Raw genomic sequence first — 18,977 nt, 5'->3', positions numbered from 1 at the left:
TCCAAAAACATGGGGGAAATGGGTAAGGAAATACACTATGTCCACCTTATTATGCAAGAAATATCCACTGGGAGTCTTCCATCCTGCCACCCATGCAACAAATCAACCAGGCAATGGTCCTGCACCAATATGAAAACAGCTTCAGTAAGTGAAAGTTTACAAGCTTTAGGCCACATGGTTCACATGATTCATAAAAGTGCAAAGTAGAGCAACCGAAGATTACACCTGCTTTGAAGCAAGAACTGAGATCTTGTATTTGGGATCAAGAGCAGGCACACGAACAACGGACCTCATCGCATTGAACATCTTTGACAGCTTCAGGAAGTCCTCTTCCATTTGCACCCGTGGCCATTTAGCAGGATCAAAGACAAATTCACTGCCAAATTAAATCAAATAGCATAGTCAGATTTCAATGCATCACATTTTAACGTTTGCCTCATGACACCTAGTCACCACAGACTAAAGTGGAATGTCATATCAGCAGCAGACTATCCATCACCAAGTCAAAACCTTTTTCTTTACTTGTTTTATTGTGGAGTCACATCTTTGATTGGAATGATGTTTGCTTAAACAAGAACCGGTGGCTTATTTCTTTACAATATCTAGTAGAGATGTATGAGGTCGCTCCAGTTTCTTTGTGATGATCTGGCGTTTAAACAAGGAAGAGGCCTTAACGATTGAATTTTATGCAGAAGGCATAGTTCACACTTCATGTTTGTAACCGTAAAGGTGATTTTTATGCCGGACATAGATTCAATCAACAGAATACCATCAGTTCGTATTGACTCTATACACGTTTTAGGTATCAATCGAATGCATGTAAGGATTTGAATGCTTAGCATGTACAGATTTCAAATTCACATCATGGGACAATTCTGTTACTAGCTACCATTGGTGTTACAGGGAGAACTGAGAGGACCCAACCCTGGCGCGACAGGGTTTGTGGTATTAAAGGGAGAACTGAAAGGACCCAATGCCAACAGCAGCACCAGGTAGCTAAGTTGGTATGAAAGACCTGTTGCACTTTGGGAAATCTTCTCTAAACAAGTTCTCGGACGAGGATAGAGGACTCCATGGGAGTGAAGGCATAGGTGGACCAAGAGGCAGTGGAAGAACTACTGAAAGTAATCTAGAAGATTAAATACCTTACCGCCCGTGGGAAGGGCAGAAGGGATCATCAGAGCAACGAAAATTCCCCTAATCCGAATACTTGCTTTTCCATAGGAATTAATTAATCAATTAACGGGAGAGAACACGAGAGATGAGCGACAATGGGCCTACCTATGTTTGTAGTTGTCGTCAATCATCATCAGTTTACCAGGAAAGTACTTATTCTAAATCAACTACAGCAGAACAATAGTTGTTCAAGGATACTAATGAAAGATATAAACTTCAGGCCTACCCTTAGGTCTTTAGTCCATCTTTATAAACAACTAACTCTCAAATGCATTTACCACTAACTACTAACTAGAACCCCATGTCCACTGAATTGAAATCCATTTATCCAAGTGTCGCCTGATAAAGCACTAAAATTCCCTTTCATTCTTCCTCTAAAGATAAACAATTGCAGACCGGACTCCTATACTTTGACGAATAATTACCGTTATCAGGGCCTCAAGTTGACAGCCTTACTCCTGTCATTGCTCCTTAACCTCAAATAAAGAATGGGTCATTATGCCATCAGCCTCACTTATTTCGAACTACGCTTTTCAATTCTCTCTCTTTAAACTCATTATGGATAGAAATTTACGGAAACACTTATAAAGCATAGACAAATTACTAAAAGGTCCAGTTCTCAATTCTGATATCGCTTCAACCAAAATAGTGTTCAGTCCCTACTAAAACAATCACAAGACAGTATTGAGCAATGACCGCACAAAGAAACCATGGAAAATATTAGGACATATACAAAAACAATCAATTCACAAGCAGTTGAAGTCTAAATCACAGTTTTGTAGAAAAATGACGAACTAGAATAGCTTGTTTTACGTTCTGAAGATTAGATAACCGACAAAATGTGCGCTATTCAGAAGTAAACATAATAAGCAGGTAATGATGGGATACAGACCTTCTGGAATAGAAGACTTGGTTATTTTCAGGGACAAAGATGTCGGCACCCAATATGTTTCCCCCTCTTGAAGCTATAGACTCGGATAACTTTGCCACAATGCCGAGCACATCCTAAATCAGAAAAATGAAAAAACAATGACAGTTGCCTGGATTACAAACCGACAACCCAGAAATTAGAACATAATGGCGGGAGTAGAAAATAACAAGCCATCAAAAACTGTAGTTACTAAAGAACTGTGATTTGGAGTTGAAGATAAAGTAAATGAGTACTACTACACACATACCGATACACATACATGGACACATACCTAACATAAACCTTTGTGTGCATACATAGGTACACACAAATATATATACATGTACACACACATATATATACTAGAGAGGTTGGGCACACACTCCGTGTGTACAAATGTGAATACATGGGGTGTGCAAGTTAGGGAGTGGGTAAAAATGAGCTCTGAGTGAGCAATTTTATTACGTTGCCCAAATAGTTAATTCATAATTTCATATTATAATAAAAATAGTAGTAAAATTTTGTCTCGTATTAGTGTAATATTGTAAATCACTTTTGACACAACTTCCAACATTTGTTAGCACCAATTGTTGTTCACCCTGTATATATTAGAATATAAGTGTGTGTGTGCGTGTGTGTGTGTATATATATGGAGAGAGAGAGAGAGAGAGAGAGAAGGGCGTACAGGACAATGGAAGACGTGAATCCCATGGAGGAGAGCAGGGGAGGCAGAGGCGTCGAGGGACTCGCCAGCGAATTTAAGAGATTTGAAGGGTCTTCTTGTAAATCCAATAGCTTGAGGTAAGCCTGCGTTTACTCTTCGGAGGAGGCTCATGCTCTATCTCTCTATGCACTTCCGAGCCCTAACACACGGAGAAAAATTAAAACAATGAAAGTTGCCCGCATTACAAATCAACCCCCTAGAAATTCGAACCTAATTGCAAGCCATCAACACTGTAATTACTGAAGAAACAGCAATTCAAAGCTGAAGCTAAAGTAAATATTTACTGCCACACACATGCCGATACACACATATGGACACATCCTTAAACATAAACCTTACTATGTACCTGTGTGTGTGTATATCCATATAACAAGGGAAGTATTTGAACTCCCTGCATTTTCAACCATTGGATTCAGATTCAAGGCTAAGATTGCAAGGGAAACTAATTTAAGGGCTGACATTTGGCCTGTGGGTGTACAAAACGCCAGGATTGTTTCGGACACCAAGATGAGGCAAACTGACCCTATCATGAACCATAACCTGCAATTCCGAATAAATTCGGTAGAGATGAACCTCGCAATAAGCTTTGAGTTTGGATGTAAAATAACTTGTGTCTTCACCATCAACAACAATCAGTAAAGCAATCACCTACGGAAAAATACGGCTCGCCTGATTTACGGAACCCTCAAATTAGCAACTATAAAAACCATACAAACATGCACACACACACACATACATATTATACACACACATACACACACACCGTAAGTAAATCATACCACCAAACTGCATCATATCAGACGGAAAAAACAAAAAAAAATATCCCAAGAGGCCAAAGAGGGGGTTTAAATTAGAGGGAGTGGGTAGGAAAAAAACACCAACTTTCATCCTAACCTTTTAATGGGTATCATTAGGCCAACAAATTAACTTATGACAACATTAGGCCTTCAAGTTAGCATTGGTATCTATATATAAGCAAAGCAAAGATATGACAGCAACTGAAGAGAACTTTTAGAAATTCAACCTTGGTTATGCTCCAATAACAAGTAGCAGCTGGCTCTCCAATTTCAAATTTTCATGTCTTACAAGCACTTTGCAAAGTCCTTTTTTGGAAGCTTCCAAAGTCTACAAAATCATGCCTAAGATTCATGAAGAGAAAAGGTACCTAAAAGCCAATCGTTTGGAATAAATAAAACAACAGCCCCAATGGGAAAATTTCAAAATACCCCACAAACTTTACACACAATGTCTAATATACTCCCAAACTTTCAAAAAAAACAATTTAACTCCCAAAGTTAACTTCCGTTATTCAAATAGACCCTTTCCGTCAAATTCCGTTAAATTGATAACGGAAATTGCTAACAGGGATTGTTAATCATGACTCTCTCTCTCTCTCTCTCTCTCTCTCTCTCTCTCTCTCTCTCTCTCTCTTACCCACCACCCCCCATCGCCGCCCACCACCGCACCACCACCCTAACTCAACCTAGTTCTAAACTATTTTGACCCAACCTACTCCCAAATTCGAAATTAAAACCCTACCCATCAATACTTCCCTCTTCAAATTCCTCCATCATCTCCCATCCTCCTCCTAGTCAATTCTCAAGCATCCCCTCTCTTCCCCCAAATTGATCATATTCGCTATTGGATTGCCATTTTCTGATAAGATAGGTATAATTAGCCCCAAAAAACGCGGTGTAAACAAGCATGATTCCATTTTCCCAGCAGCAACGAACCAAAGAAAGCAATCTTGTTTCTCTATTAACATGAATAACTCAAGGAGTATATAAATAAATAAACTAGCAAAGATATTGCTATTGCTGTCCACTACAACTGGCTTCAACTTGATCAAAATCAACAAAAATTACAAACTAATTACTCTTGGCATGCCACAAACGGATTTCCTTGCACATATCTACAAATGATCGATCCAAAGACAGCCTAACAATGTTCAAAAAAAAAAAAAAAAAGACAGCCTAACAACTGTTGGACAAGAAATTTTCAACACTTCAACGCAAAGATTAACTTCTGGAAAAAACAAGAATTTTGTCAAAACAATATATTCAACCGTCAGCATAAGAATTTCCGGTCATTCAGTGAACAAAATGCGATAAAAAGTGTGAAATGACAATGCATGGGAAGAACAGTGAGAACCCTAACCTCAGAGGGATTGATACTGTAGAGAATACCAGGAAAAAATGGTGGAGAGAGAGAGAGAGAGAGAGTGGGCGTTATGTAGTGTCAACGTCTCTTTGCAACAGTTGCGGATCCAACTCTTCTGCGGATTGATACCGTGTTTGATGGGGTGTCGTGTGTGGGTGTGTGTGGGTGAGAGAGAGAGTCCCCAAGTCAGGATTTAATCCGGTTTGAGATCGATAATGCAAAGAGATTGATAATGAGTTGAAATTAAACTATGAATACCAAGTTTTAAAATGTATTATTAATTTTTTAGAATTCATAGTTCGGAATAGTTTTGAGTTATCAAAAAAGGGATTAGAAAGTCATTGAAATTGTTAGTCCAATCTCAAGGCCGAAGGGGGTTAACAAACGGGGCCAATTGAAAAATAATCTCTGTTACTAATTTTGATATCAATTTATGTTGTATTTCCGTTTTTTTCTGGATCTACAAGTTAAAACCACCAGAAGATTTTGATGTGTCTAACGTTATTTTTTACAAAGAAAATTGTTCGTAAAGTAGATTGCCTAGTTAATTAATTAATTAATTAGACTGCCTAGTTATTAGTGAAGCTATCTTTTAATAAGAGAAAAAAACTAAAACATATGTCTCATCAAAAGACATTTGGAGGGCTCTTCTCTCCCGTCACATTTTTTTTTGAAACTTGTGCTTGAGTTTAGCTGGAATTAAAAAAAAAATTAAGTTAGGCTATATGAACTGTGTATTATAGAGGTGATGTTATGTGGCGATCAGTCTATGTTAATTATTTTGTGAGGCTATGTGAATTGTGTGAGTTGTCTAACTAAATTATGTATTTTAGTTTGGGTTGGAGTTATGTGAACTATGTGATGAGCTATGTGAATTGTGTGTGGTGAGGTCATGTATGTTGTTTATGTGAATTGTTTATTTAAGTATGTGTTGAGTCTATGTGAACTGTGTGGCTATGTGAACTACATGTGTGAATTGCGCTATCTGAACTTAGTGCAGTTGGTCAGTCATTGCTTCCCCTTTGTGAAAGGTCTTGGGTTCGAGTCCCACAGAGGGCAGGCCTTTAGAGGATCAAGGCTATGGATAGCTTCTGGTCTCCCCGTGCTAACTCTAACACCCCCACTAACTCCTGCTGATGTATATCGCCGTGGCAAAAAAAAAAAAAACTATATTATGTGAAGTGAGAGTTATTTTTATTTGAAATAATGAATTAGGACTATATTGAGTAAAAATAATATGGGAGTAGACTATTTTACAGACGAAGCTAAAAAAAGGGTTGGCCGGTAAAAACCCCTTTGTAATTCAGAATTCTGTAGGGGAGAGATTTTCTCACTCTTTTTTTTTTTTTTTTACAACTATATACACTCATTTTTTGTGTTCTTGTATGTAAGTTTACATAATTAGCCTTTTATGAGTAAATTTTATTGCACTACGAAGGTTAGTATTCAACTCGCGATGCGTTTTAACCCGCCCATTTGCCACCTCTACTACAAACTGACAAAAAGTTAAGTGCAATTATCAAAAAGGGACCGAAGTGTAAAAATCAATTACCTTTTTCTATACCTTACAAATTAATCAAAAAAAAAAAACTGTCTAAAAGTATCCAGTTGTTGCTCACCATGATGAATGATGCAGTACTAAAAAAATCTATGACATTCACCAGCTAGAGTGTCCATAGCATTAATTATTGTTAGAAAAATGCCGTTGCTATTTATCTATTGACCTTTTGCCGTCAAAATAAACAATTACTATTAGTTCATGTTAAGCATTATCTGGGAAAGATTTTCTGATCACAAAGATTTCTGTAGATGTAGAAGAGTTGAATATATATTATATCTACATAGAACTTTTGATTTGTTTAGCGTCACATTTGAAAATTTTGTCTTATATTTTCTACAGAGCGTCACATTTGGATGGACTTCTGATTTTTTTGGCTTTCGGAGACAATTTTTTACTTTTTAAAACTCATATGCTCTGATTAATTCAAAAAAGACTGAACAAAAAAAAAAACAAAAAATGTAGCGTATATATGGCATGGCAATGGATATTGCTAATTCGTAATCAACTTCGTCAAAGCTATTGATCATTCTCTCTCAGTCTCTATTGTTCATCAAAATAGCCATGGATCTGTTCTCCCTCTCCCCTTTGCCTGGTTTACTACTTTGCACATCCCTCACTCTCATCTTTCTCTGGTCTTTTTTCACATTAACCAAACACAAATCTCGTAGCGCAAATCTTCCCCCCGGAAAAGTGGGATATCCAATTATAGGAGAAACCCTACAATTCCTCCTGTTCTTCCGAAAGGCCCGCCAAGAAAAGTTCATAAGCGAAAGACGAAAGAAGTACTCCTCGGATGTATTCCTAACCTCTTTGTTCGGGCATGACATGGTCTTTTTCTGTGGTCCTGCAGCAAACAAGTTCTTGTTTTCCAACGAGAGCAAATTAGTTGCGTCGTGGTGGCCAAAGTCTATCAACAAGCTATTTTACTCTGACTCTTCCGTCTCCAGCACTTCCATGGTGGTGAAGTCGAAGTTGTCTAGGGAATTGATCGCAGTGTTTCTTAAGCCGAATGCAGTGCAGGGTTTCGTACCTGCCATGGATCGCGTAGCAAGGGAGCTTATAAGGAAGGAATGGGAGCCGAAGGCCGGGAGAGAAGTGGTGGTTTATGAGATGGCGAAGAAATACACGTTCGAGTTGGCTTGTCAATTGCTGGCAGGTATCGAAGATCCTGAGCATTGGGCTGGATTTCACGATAGATTTGCTAGTGTTTTGGCTGGGATAACGTCTGTGCCCATAGATTTTCCAGGTAAGTGCCGTCGAAAACAAATTCTTGCCCACTCGAGTCGAGCGAAACCTCCCCTGTACATAATTACCAGTTCACAGAGTACTTTGCTAATTGCACCAAGATTTGAAAGTCCCTAATGTTTTCTGGTGGTTCGTTTTGTTTCGGTAATTGGCCTTCCTTCCTTGGGTCTTGGGTTGCGATTGCCGTTGTGCCCTTGGTCCGTTCATTCACCATATAATTTCTTCAAAGATTTATAAATTTCTTTTGCCGAGCAAATAAAACAAACAAATACTCACATCAAAAATATGTTTTAGCATTGATTTTACATACACTCGTTCTAGTTAGGGTTATTCTAGCTCTGCACACGTGGAATTAACTTAACTTTTTCTAAAAGTTTGAATTTTTTTTTACGTTTGTTAGTTTTGCACCAAATTTCTGTGACTTATTGATTCGTCTCGGAAAAGTAAAAAAATTTACTCTTATCCAAATATTTTGAAAAATATCCACTTTTAAGTAAAAAAAGTCAATTTTTTTTGCTAAAAATTGATTATTTTCCAAAATATTTGGATAAAAGTAAAAAGTTTTACTTTTCTGATTCATCCTGACAAGAAGTATTGGATAACCTAAAAAGTGAGGCGCAAAATTAACAAACGTGAAAAAAATTCAAATAAGAACAAAAATGGAAAAAGTTGTTAGTGGAAAGGGTCTAAGTTACTTCCTACAACAGGGACAACATTTAGCAAGGCCATAAAAGATGCTAGGTTCCTCCGCGAGAAGATTGCGGTGATCATCAAAGAGAGAAAATCAAGGCTCGAGAAGGAAGAGAATCCGAGTATCCCTGATCTAGTTTCGGGCTATCTTCTCACTCCAGATGAGAATGGAAAATTCAGGAGTGTAGAAGACACAGCTGAGAAGATATTGGGCACAATGATTGGTGCCTTCGAAACTACATCCATGGCACTCACCTTCACTATCAAATATCTCGCAGAGCTTCCCCATGTTTATCAAGAGGTTTTCAAAGGTACCGTATGAAAAATCCATTTCTTGTGTTTTCTCTACATGTTTGACGCTGTGCATACCATGAAACTTCATACTTTGATTTGCAGAATCTTTAGTTGTAGTTAATAATCGTCCAAATGCTATGGTAGCTGTTGAAATCATCTAAAAATATTTAGCCCCGGCCTTTATGGACGTCTTCTTTATAATAGAGTATGCAAACGCAACGATTGAACCCCGAGAGATTGGCCAAGTGGTCTTGGCCTGAAACTTAGGTGCTTGCTCTATTTTAAGGTCTCAGATTTAATTTCTCCTTCCCAACAACTCTTGGGACGCCGCATGAAACGGCTGTGAGAGGAGTTGTAAAGATTAGTCTGAAATATGCGCAAGCTGACTCGGAACGCCCTTCGTTATCACCACCACAACAACGGAAACCCAAAAAACCAGCAAGGGTAAAAATGGGGACCACGACCACATATTGGCAATTGGATGAATTGACATTTTACACTACAAAATTAGACGTTGCCCCGTGAGCATGTTGTACAAATTATTGCTTTGGCAGACCTACACTACATTCTATTTAAAGTGGTAAAATCTTAAAGGCTTTAGACATTTATATATTTTTCAGCATGGCTTTATTTGTATTTGCGACATTATGTTTCATGTGATTTGTTTGACAGTCATGAATTTCATGCTAAGATAGCTACGGAGTGATGCTTAACAAATTTTGCACAAACTAATCCTCCAAAGCTATTTTCAAAGACTTTCCTCTATAAATTAATGTAGGCTTAGTACTATTTATTAGAGAATTGTACCACATTGCTTAGGTATGGGATTGAAAATCACTTAATAACATAAGGGATATCTCTATTCATTGTTAATTGATTATGTATTGGATATAAAGTTATCACATGGTATCAGAGCGGCCCGTTCCATACAAAATTGAAAGTTAGAATAGCACATGCTCAACGATGATAGACTATATAAAATTAAAAAAAATGGTTGCTCAAAGATAGACTCAAAAGTGATTACATGTGATAGGCCTAAATCCGGCTGGTTGCACGTGAGAGGGGGTGTTAGAGATTACTCACACATTGCACACATTGCTTGAGTATGTATGGAATTAGAGCTCACTTAATAATATGAGAGACCTCTTCATTTATTGTCAAGTAGTGTTGCGTTAGAGATCGACTTTTAAATAGGGCTGCTAAAGGAACCAATTAAGCTACTTGAGTCTGAACTCGTGTTTGTTCATTAAAACTTGTTTAAGATTGCTTTGTTACATAAACAAACCTTGAACAAATGTTTAAAGTTCATTAAGATTTCAAACCAAGTTTGAACAAGTTACTACTCGGCTCGTTCGGCTTATTATGGAGTATAAAAAGTTCAAACTACTTGAGATTGGATCGTGCTTGGCTTGATTAAAGCTTATTTAAGATCGGCTCGTTTCATAAACTAGCTAAACTCAAACATATTTTTCAAGCTCATTAAATTTTCAAACCAAGCTTGATCAACTACCTATTCGGTTGGTTTGACAGATTGTTTATCACCCCTGCTTTTACAAACTTCAAAATTAAACATGTGTGCCACTTAAAATGAGATAGGGACACGCAATCTAGGCTTCTAACCCAATGGTCAGTACCAGCCATTTGCATTCAAATCTGTATGTAATATCTTTTTTGCTTGTGTATTTTCAGAAATAATGGAAATTGCGAAGGCCAAAGGGCCAGGAGAGCTGCTAACTTGGGGTGACATTCAAAATATGAGGTATACTTGGAATGTAGTGTGTGAGACTATGAGGCTAGCACCCCCTGCACAAATAGCTTTCAAAGAGGCTTTAACCGACTTCACTTTTGCTGGTTATACAATACCTAAAGGCTGGAAGGTAATTAAGCTTAATTTTGATTTTGTATTCTAAACAATAGAATTTAGTCTATGTGGGTGAATTTTTACTACTATAATAATAATAATTCTTTTCAATTTGTTATGTACTTGTAGATCTGTTGGAGTTTTCATTCAACTCACAAAGATCCTGCCTACTTCCCAGATCCGGATGAATTTAATCCGTCTAGGTTTGAAGGAAACGGACCTGCACCATACACATACGTACCTTTCGGTGGAGGGAATCGGATGTGCCCCGGGAAAGAGTACGCTCGGCAAGAGATACTCGTGTTCATCTATAATTTGGTGAAGAAGTTCCACTGGGAGAAATTAATACCAAATGACAGGATAGTTTTTAAGTCTCCTGAAAATGGTCTTCCGATTTGCCTCACGGCTCATGAAACTTAACCTAGCACTTAGTAGCTAATGTAGTATTTATGTACCAATATTATGTTGTTTGTTGTACTGTTTGTGAGAGTTCAATGCTCTGCTTGGGATATGTTTCTAGGATTAGTGAATGTATATTGTACTTAAAACTATGTTGGAGAAAATGGATGCTGCCTAATTAAATCGACAAAAGTCCTGCTGAGAATTTATATATGAAACTATAATTTGGACTATATATAGAACAAATTATCATTAATTTCTATCAGTTCTCTACTTAAAAAGAAGGTTGTTTATGGCTGTTCAATATCAACATATATCTAACAAAACAACCAGGCTCGACCATAAACATGGGGCCCTAGGCACGATTGTAAAACAAGGGCCCTATATATACGTTTTCGTAAAAAAATTATATGTTTTCTTAGCGTTATAATTTTCTATATATATAAACACTAAATATATTTCAAGTGTACTTTGACATTTATATTTAATTACTAGGTCAAAATAGTATTTACAACTTTTAAGATTTTATAGTTAATATTATTATTTTGTATTTTGCTTCTACATATTCGTAGTTTTTTTTTATCTACAAGATTAATCCTGTACTTTCATCCCTAAAGCTTTTATCAACAAATAAATAAATAGTCAAAAACTTATTTGCAGGTTATACAATGCTTAAAGTCGTACTATGAATTTCAAATAAATTCTTCCTGTTAAAAATGGCATTTTATTAGCTATGAGATAATAAAATCAACTTTTATACCCAAGTACTTAATCTCTACTACAATTGTTTCATTAGTATGGAAATATAAGAATAAAGTAATCAATAGTAGTATTATGAGAATACCTTTTTAACGGAGCTTTTCGTGAATAGTTATTTACGGAGGTAAATTACACGCATACATTTCAGCTTTGGACCGTTCAAAGCAGAAATGGACGGCCAAGATGGCGTGACTTCGTGAATAAGTCAATCTCTAGTATTCTTTGGGGGTTAAAGTTTTACTCTTTTTACTACTTGGTGTTATTTTTAAGAAAAGACAAAGTTATGATAAGATTTTTGAGATTTGTTTTGTTTTATCTTTATTCAATTTTTTTTTTATTAATGTTTGTTAGTTTTGAGTATAACTTTTGTAAATTATTGATTCGTTTGAGACGAATGAAAAAGTAAAAAATTATGACTTTTACGGAAATATTTTTGTATATTAAAAAGAAAAAACCCAAAAATCCTAAAAACTCCTTGGCGCAACTTTAGCCTAACTAAAAGTCCTAGTTTACTTAGGGGCCGTTCAGCTAAATAAGTCATTTGACTTATTTTTTTTTGTCCTTATTCATATTTTTTTTCGCATTGGTTAGTTTTTCGTCAATTTTTTTGGAGATTATTGCTTCGTCACGACGAAAGGAATTTAAAAAATAAAAAATATTGAAATCCAATTTTTTTGAATAAAGACAAAAACAAGGCAATAAGCAATTTTTTTTGTTTTTATTCAAAAAAAAATTGGATTTTGATTGTAATTGTTTTACTTTCTAGATTCTTTTTGTCAAGAAGAAGCAATAATCTCAAAAAAAATTGACAAAAAACTAAGGTGCCGTTCGGCTAAATAAGTCAAGTGGTTTATTTTTTTTGTTCTTATTCAAAATTTTTTTCGCATTTGTTAGTTTTTCATCAAATTTTTGGAGATTATTGCTTCGTCATGACGAAAGAAATTTAAAAAATAAAAAATTACAATCGAAATTTAATTTTTTTTGAATAAAGACGAAAAAATTGGTTTATTAGTTTATTTTTGTCTTTATTCAAAAAAATTAGGTTTCGATCGTAATTTTTTATTTTTTTAGATTCCTTTCATCATGACGAAACAATAATCTCAAAAAAATTGACAAGAAACTAACAAATGAGAAAAAAATTTAAATAAAGACAAAAAAATAAGCCACTTAATTTATTTAACCAAATGACCCCTAATGCAAAAAAGATTTGAAAAAGGAGAAAAAAAATAAGCCAACGGATTTATTCAGCGGAAGAGCTGTGCTATCCATACAGATTTCTATGCATAGACCGTGCACAGATTTTAATGTGGAGCTCACTATGGGTCTCATATAAACAATTCGAGCCGTTCATTAAATGTAAAATATTTTTTCGAGTGTCCATGCGAAAAATCAACTCAATCCAATACATATAAAAGCTTGATCCAATAATCTAACTTTTCATTCAGATATCATGATAATGAAAAGTTAAATGATTGGATCGAGAGCCTATAGGTATCGGATTGAGTTGATTTTTTGTAGAAACCCTTAAAAAAATATTTTACATTTAATGAGCAGTTTGGATCATTTTGTGAGATCTATAATGGACCCCACATAATGATCTGTGCATGATATGTGTATGAAAAGTCTGTGTCAATAGACTTTCTGTTAGCGGAACGCCCTTACTCGTCTCTCTCTCTCTCTCATCTCGCCATCTATTTGTCGCCGGCATCCATGGCGCCACTGTATAACTCCTTGTTCATGTGCTTGATTCAGCTTTACGTCAGTCTCTCTCTACCTTGTTCTTTTTACGCATCGCACCTTATGTCTGCACCCCATTTTCATTTGTTACGTGTTTTTTTGCCGTCTTCGGTTCCAATTACCATTTTATGATTAGGTTTTGACTTTTGATTGGTTAGAAACGTGGTAGTTTGTTAATCGCCTCCCTCTACAACTTTCTACTCTAGAAATCGTTCTGCAAATTTGACAAATTGAACCGCCTCTTGTCCAGGGCAGCATGAACACATTAAATAAAATGCTGATTGTGGCTTGTGTAATATAGGAGTCGTCAACAATTCAATCAAGTTAGTGGTAATGGAGAATGCTAGATGTTGTTTCCTAATGTTCTGTTTTCTGTTATTTTCATTGTAAAACCGAGTTAACCGTGACTTGGGGTGGCTCCAAAATTTTAGTTTAGAGGGTCCAGAATTTTAGTTAAGCGGTGACAAAAAGATTAAAAAGAAGGGAAAAAAAGTTCGAATGCCTTCTTCTATAAAATAGATTTCTTTTGGTTGAAAATTTATTCGGCCTAGTTTGTTTTGTTGTGTTGAGCTATATTTTATCTACTTATTCATATATTTAAGTATATAACTGCCGTTAGACTAGTGATGCATGGGACAAAATGTTGGCCTATTAAGAAACAACAAGTGAGCAAGATGAGTGTAGCGGAAATGCGAATGTTGAGGTGAATGTGCGGTAAAACTAGATGAGATAGGATTATAAATGAAACAGTTTGTGAGATGGTAGGTGTAGCACCTAGAGAGGAGAAGTTGAGGGAAAATAAGCTAAGGTGGTTTGAGCATGTTTACTGTAAACTTGGAGATGCAGTAGTTAAGAGAGCCGGATAGAATAGCGTTATGTAGCAATGCTACGAGGAGGGAAAGACCTAAATTGACATTAGATGCTGTTGTGCACAAAGATATGAGTCTAATGGGTTTAAGTGAACAAGTGGCCTTTGACAGAGCTCAATGGAGAAAAAGGATTCATGTAGCTGACCCCAATTGATTGAGACATAAGGCTCAGTTTGGTTTGGTTTGGTAGTCATATATTTAAGTAAACTTTCATTTACTTTAGCTAGATAGAAATGATTCTGTATCGACAAATGGAAGAAAAATCAAACTATATGGTTAGAAAATACAAAATTTTAGTACATTTTTTGAACCCAGCGGGTTCGCTTGAACCCCTCGGGACATAGTGGAGCCGCCCGTGACCGTGACTTTGACTTTGACTCTGTTCACAGGGGATGTTGATTTTCTTCACAATTGCCTGGATAGAGTATCTTTATTTTTGGTTCTAGACTATGATGCACTGACACGGACACGGACACGGACACGGATACGGACACCGAAACCGACACCGGGACACGGGAATTCTGAAAAAATGGGGACACGGACACGGCGGGGGACACGCCACGTGTATATTTATTTATTTATTTATATATAAATAAATAAATAATTATAGTTTAGCACCCAGAAATTTAAAAAATAATAATAATTTGGCCCCGAATTTTTTAAAAAAAAATTACAGTTTGACCCCGAATTTTTTCAAAAATTACAGTTTGACCTCGAATTTTTAAAAAAATTACAGTTTGGCCCCCAAATTTTTTTTAAAAATTGCAGTTTGGCCCCTGCCGTGTCCCCATCGGTGTCCCCAGCGGTGTCCCGCCGTGTCCCCAGCGGTGTCCCCCTCAAAATTTAATATTAAAATATGGGACACGCCACGTGGCATGTCCCGTACGTATCTCCGCGGTGTCCCGTGGTGTCCCCGTGTCCCCGTGTTCTGACACTGCGATTCTTCGACTTCTAGAGGTGTCGGTGCTTCATAGGTTCTAGATTATGTTGCTTCTCTGAGGTCTACTCTTTATTATCCAACTATTGCCTAACATCTCTTTCTTTCCATTGTTTGAAGGTATTACACTATTACAGTTCCTGGCTTGTGAAGCTTAAACCTTTTCATGATTCGTCTAAATCGTGTATAATACCCAGTTTTATGTTTATTCGTCATGTGGTCAGGAAGTAAAGGCCGAAGGGGAAAGTCATTTTGCCACTTTTTGGCCTTTAAGTTTCCTGCAGCTGCATGAGTAAGTGGTATGCATCTTTCGAAGCCCTCTTTGTTTAAGTTTGGAACTATTAATTAGTGGACTTGATCTCACTGATTTTATAGGAATATGTATTTCCTTATGTGTGCAAAGCTTTTCCTTGTTGATAAGAAGTTCTAGGTTACTGAATTGCATACTAGTCATAAATATTCATACTAGTAGATAGTCAACGGTTGAACAAATATCCTATTTTGCTACTAACGCCACGTGTCAGTAAGGTAACACCGCACAGATAGAAACTTTATGACAAATATATACAGCTGAAGAGCATAGATTAGCAAAGATAGAGCCCTTATTCCATCTTCGACATTGGGGTTAGACATCAGTACCCTGAACGTATAGGGAGGGATCATTTTAGTATCAAAATGTTTTATCGAGCCTCTAGGGTGTACCATGGTCTCTTCATTGATGGTGGAAATATTTTGAGGCAGCGAAGAATCACTTGCCTCATTGGGAATTCTCTATATACAAAGGCCAAGTTGCTTGGGCTGGGGCAAAATAACACTCTCCGATGCCAATATTAATGCCACCGGTGACATATTTGGCCTGTCTTGACGGCAAGTTGGCATGCACAGGAGTCCGAGCTAGCACATTAATACCTTTTCCATAGTTTTCTATGCGGTTCATTGTTGTAGAAACAATGACTCCGAGGCTAAAAACATCTGAATTCCTAGAAAAGAGGCCGTCGATGTCGTATCAACGCATGCCGCCAATCATAGATTTTGAGATTTCGTAGAGTAAAAGGAAATTTAGACATGTAACTAAATCTAGCTTGAATCAAAATAGAATATTGAAAAGAGAGCTAAAGAAAAATAGTAACAAGTGCAAGGTTAATGAAAAAGGAATTTTGCTTACCTCCTCTTCTCTTCTTCATCAGTCATCACCAACCAACAAACTAGGAAGATAATCATGAATGGCGTCAAGGCAGCAGTAATCACCACAATGGCCATCTTCTTTCCAACAAAACTTCTGGACCTTTTTTTTATGTTGAGCTGAAATGAGAAAATACAAGGTCATTGTCTCATCAAATAGCAAAAGAAATAATGGTATGCATCACTTAGCATGGTCCAAGGTCATGTTATCTCTAGTATTAAAATAACGCTGTACTTTCAATTTACAAAGTTACCGAAAGATCACAATTGCATAATGCTGCAGTTGTTCCTGAAAGATTCAAAATGAGAATGAAACTAAAATAGCAAATATAGGTCAAATTTTGGATCTTTTGATGTTGTTGAGAAATATTTAATTGCCAGGCTGATGACTGGTATCTTTTGCCTCTTATTTTAAATGTTGCTCATATTTGTTGGTACTAATTGTGTTGTGAGGATCATTCCTAGCCTCACCTATTTTCATTTTTATCCTCAAATAGTGAAACAACTTTGCATCTGGAATGCTAATAATGATGTAGCAGTGACATTTTCCCATTAGCATCATCTTTGATGACTACTGTGTTTAAATTGATAGGGCCACAATTTGACATCATTATTATTCACAAATTTTTGGTATCCTTTTTCCTTTTTTATGGCATTACTCAAAATGGAATTTAATGAGTTACGATAGAGCCACCTAGAATTTGGTTCTTACTGGGTCTGGATGATAATAGCAAACAATACTCTCATGCAGTTTTACACTTTTTGGCGAAATCATACAAGAGAAACCTTGAGCAGAAAGACGTACCTAATTCAACTGCATCGACCCATAAATACAAGTCTAGTTCCCCATTAGGTATCATTTGTACATCCATTAAATTTCCATACCATGTGATGCAGATCCCCCTCAGTCCTACGTAAGCCGTGCAAGAACAGTTTCCAATCACTCCTGCATGCTATCTCATCCACCCGCATGCCTTTGTATGTATATGGCATCTTTGCTTTTGCGACCTTCACAAACCTGTGTTCTTTCCCAACCATGGAAAGTCCTCGCGCTTCGTCATGCGCTCACCCGATGCATCCCACAAGTAGCACTTATTTGTTCACCTATGCTCTGTACCTTTGTAGGCATGTGCACTAGAACTCGTGTCCATAATTTGAGTCACAATCAACATAATTGCCACACCATCTGTAATCACAACGGTCCTTGGGAATGGAGTAGAACTCGACCCATCTACCCAGCCATGAAACCATTTGTGTGGACCCAAATTCATCCACGAACAATGTCGACACAATTGAGTCATTTGTCAGTGCATACACCATAGTTACTTCATCTTGATTCTCAATATAACTAGTGCTGATTCGTTGAATATGAAAGCGTGAGTAATCTTGCGGCTTCATTCCGTATGCATGTGGGTAAGGTTCTCTATACTCGCACTGAGCCGTTGTAAAGCACTAATTGGAGTGAGCCACTTGGTTCCATCATGTAGGAGTATTGTCATGCACCAGGTTCATCTCTAGACTTCCAAGACGTGAGGATCCGGTTGAGGCTGGTTCTCTAGTCCACCCCAAGCTTTATGTTTGGCAGTAAAGTATTTATGGGATGATCAAAACATTGCCAAACAACCACACTACTCCCTGTATTACGTTCGAATTTGCTGAATCCATGAGCCAACCTGAATGAGATCTAGTTTCTGCTGCTGGAACATTTGTCTCCAGAGTATAACACTAAAGTTACGGTCTTGGATGACAAGATTTCCATTCTGGTTGAGGAATATAACTCCAGAGGTTCCATTGACTTGTTTTATGGCAACCCAAACAACTGTTGCTCTGAGATCATGTTGTACCAAATTCCTATATATCGGAAATTTCTTGGACAATAAATCCAAAGTGCAAAGATCTCACTATTGGACACCAATAGGTCCTCATCTTTGGTTTGGAATTATGGTGTCAATGGAAAAGCAAATTACGAGTAACAGAAATGAGACGAATAACTTGAAACCCCATTTTCCAGAAACCATGTTTGGGTTTGCAGTGTACCCTGTCTGTTAGCTGTTGAAATAGAGAACACAAGTGAAGAACACATAACATCCTTGTGAAAAGAAAAAAACAACTTCAACCAGTTTGATTTCTTATGTTTTTGACATGTAAATTGTCCCCAAAATAGTTGAACACAAACTCCATAGGCCCAATGGAAAAGGGTTCCAACAGGATTTGTCTTGCTGGATTTAGGTACACTTCTGTAGCAATTTAACAAGAGAAAGATTGTTGATATGGTTTGATACAGATACTTTATCAAGCTTTTGCGCTTAGTGCTTACATATACATGTATGGATATATGTATAAACAAGTATTCATACATATGGTTGCTTGGCTCTTGGAGAGGTGAAATTACTTTGAACAGAAGTTATTTTCAAGAGCAAATTCCGATTATTGTTAATATATGCAAGACCCTTTTAATCTATAAAGCCAACAA

General features: G+C 36.8%; 2 protein-coding genes and 1 long non-coding RNA gene across 23 annotated transcripts in view; 2 read left to right on the top strand and 1 right to left on the bottom strand.

Annotated features, from left to right (window-relative positions):
• Nucleotides 1–18,977, bottom strand: part of LOC131308591 (formyltetrahydrofolate deformylase 1, mitochondrial-like) — a 64,980-nt gene that overhangs the window by 5,290 nt on the left and 40,713 nt on the right. For 8 of the 21 annotated variants that reach the window (XR_009194493.1, XR_009194494.1, XM_058335550.1 and 5 more), the window contains exons 1-5: nucleotides 4,968–5,121; nucleotides 2,772–2,949; nucleotides 2,069–2,181; nucleotides 226–376; nucleotides 46–119 (exon numbers count right to left, since the gene is read on the bottom strand). Coding sequence is in view for 18 of the 21 variants with exons in the window: in XM_058335550.1 (XP_058191533.1) it covers nucleotides 46–119; nucleotides 226–376; nucleotides 2,069–2,181; nucleotides 2,772–2,921 (488 nt within the window). In the remaining 3 variants the exon portion in view is untranslated. Of the gene's footprint in view, nucleotides 1–45; nucleotides 120–225; nucleotides 377–2,068; nucleotides 2,182–2,771; nucleotides 2,950–3,020; nucleotides 3,118–3,156; nucleotides 3,351–3,834; nucleotides 3,936–4,967; nucleotides 5,129–18,977 lie in introns of those variants that run through there. The other 13 variants (XM_058335543.1, XM_058335547.1, XM_058335541.1 and 10 more) reach the window with 8 other exon arrangements.
• Nucleotides 7,051–11,213, top strand: LOC131308588 (beta-amyrin 28-monooxygenase-like). Its single transcript, XM_058335536.1, has 4 exons — nucleotides 7,051–7,777; nucleotides 8,484–8,777; nucleotides 10,450–10,637; nucleotides 10,751–11,213. The coding sequence occupies exons 1-4, from the start codon at nucleotides 7,093–7,095 to the stop codon at nucleotides 11,039–11,041; spliced, it is 1,458 nt and encodes a 485-aa protein (XP_058191519.1). The 5' UTR covers nucleotides 7,051–7,092; the 3' UTR covers nucleotides 11,042–11,213.
• LOC131308596 (uncharacterized) lies at nucleotides 13,414–18,734 on the top strand. Its single transcript, XR_009194500.1, has 3 exons — nucleotides 13,414–13,537; nucleotides 15,547–15,621; nucleotides 17,992–18,734. It is a non-coding gene; the product is annotated as an uncharacterized LOC131308596 (long non-coding RNA).

Source organism: Rhododendron vialii, chromosome 11a (assembly GCF_030253575.1).
Source record: "Rhododendron vialii isolate Sample 1 chromosome 11a, ASM3025357v1".
In the NCBI taxonomy this organism is placed as follows: Eukaryota; Viridiplantae; Streptophyta; class Magnoliopsida; order Ericales; family Ericaceae; genus Rhododendron; species Rhododendron vialii.
The sequence above is the reverse complement of the archived record's forward strand: the minus strand, read 5'-3'. Positions and strand labels throughout refer to the sequence as shown.

What these genes read in the sequence shown, in the direction of transcription:
- LOC131308588 (XM_058335536.1), top strand. Translation starts at nt 7,093, where the DNA reads ATGGATCTGTTCTCCCTCTCCCCTTTGCCTGGTTTACTACTTTGCACA. An exon ending in TGTGCCCATAGATTTTCCAG is followed by an intron (nt 7,778 to 8,483) that starts GTAAGTGCCGTC and finishes TTCCTACAACAG; the next exon opens with GGACAACATTTAGCAAGGCC. An exon ending in TTATCAAGAGGTTTTCAAAG is followed by an intron (nt 8,778 to 10,449) that starts GTACCGTATGAA and finishes GTGTATTTTCAG; the next exon opens with AAATAATGGAAATTGCGAAG.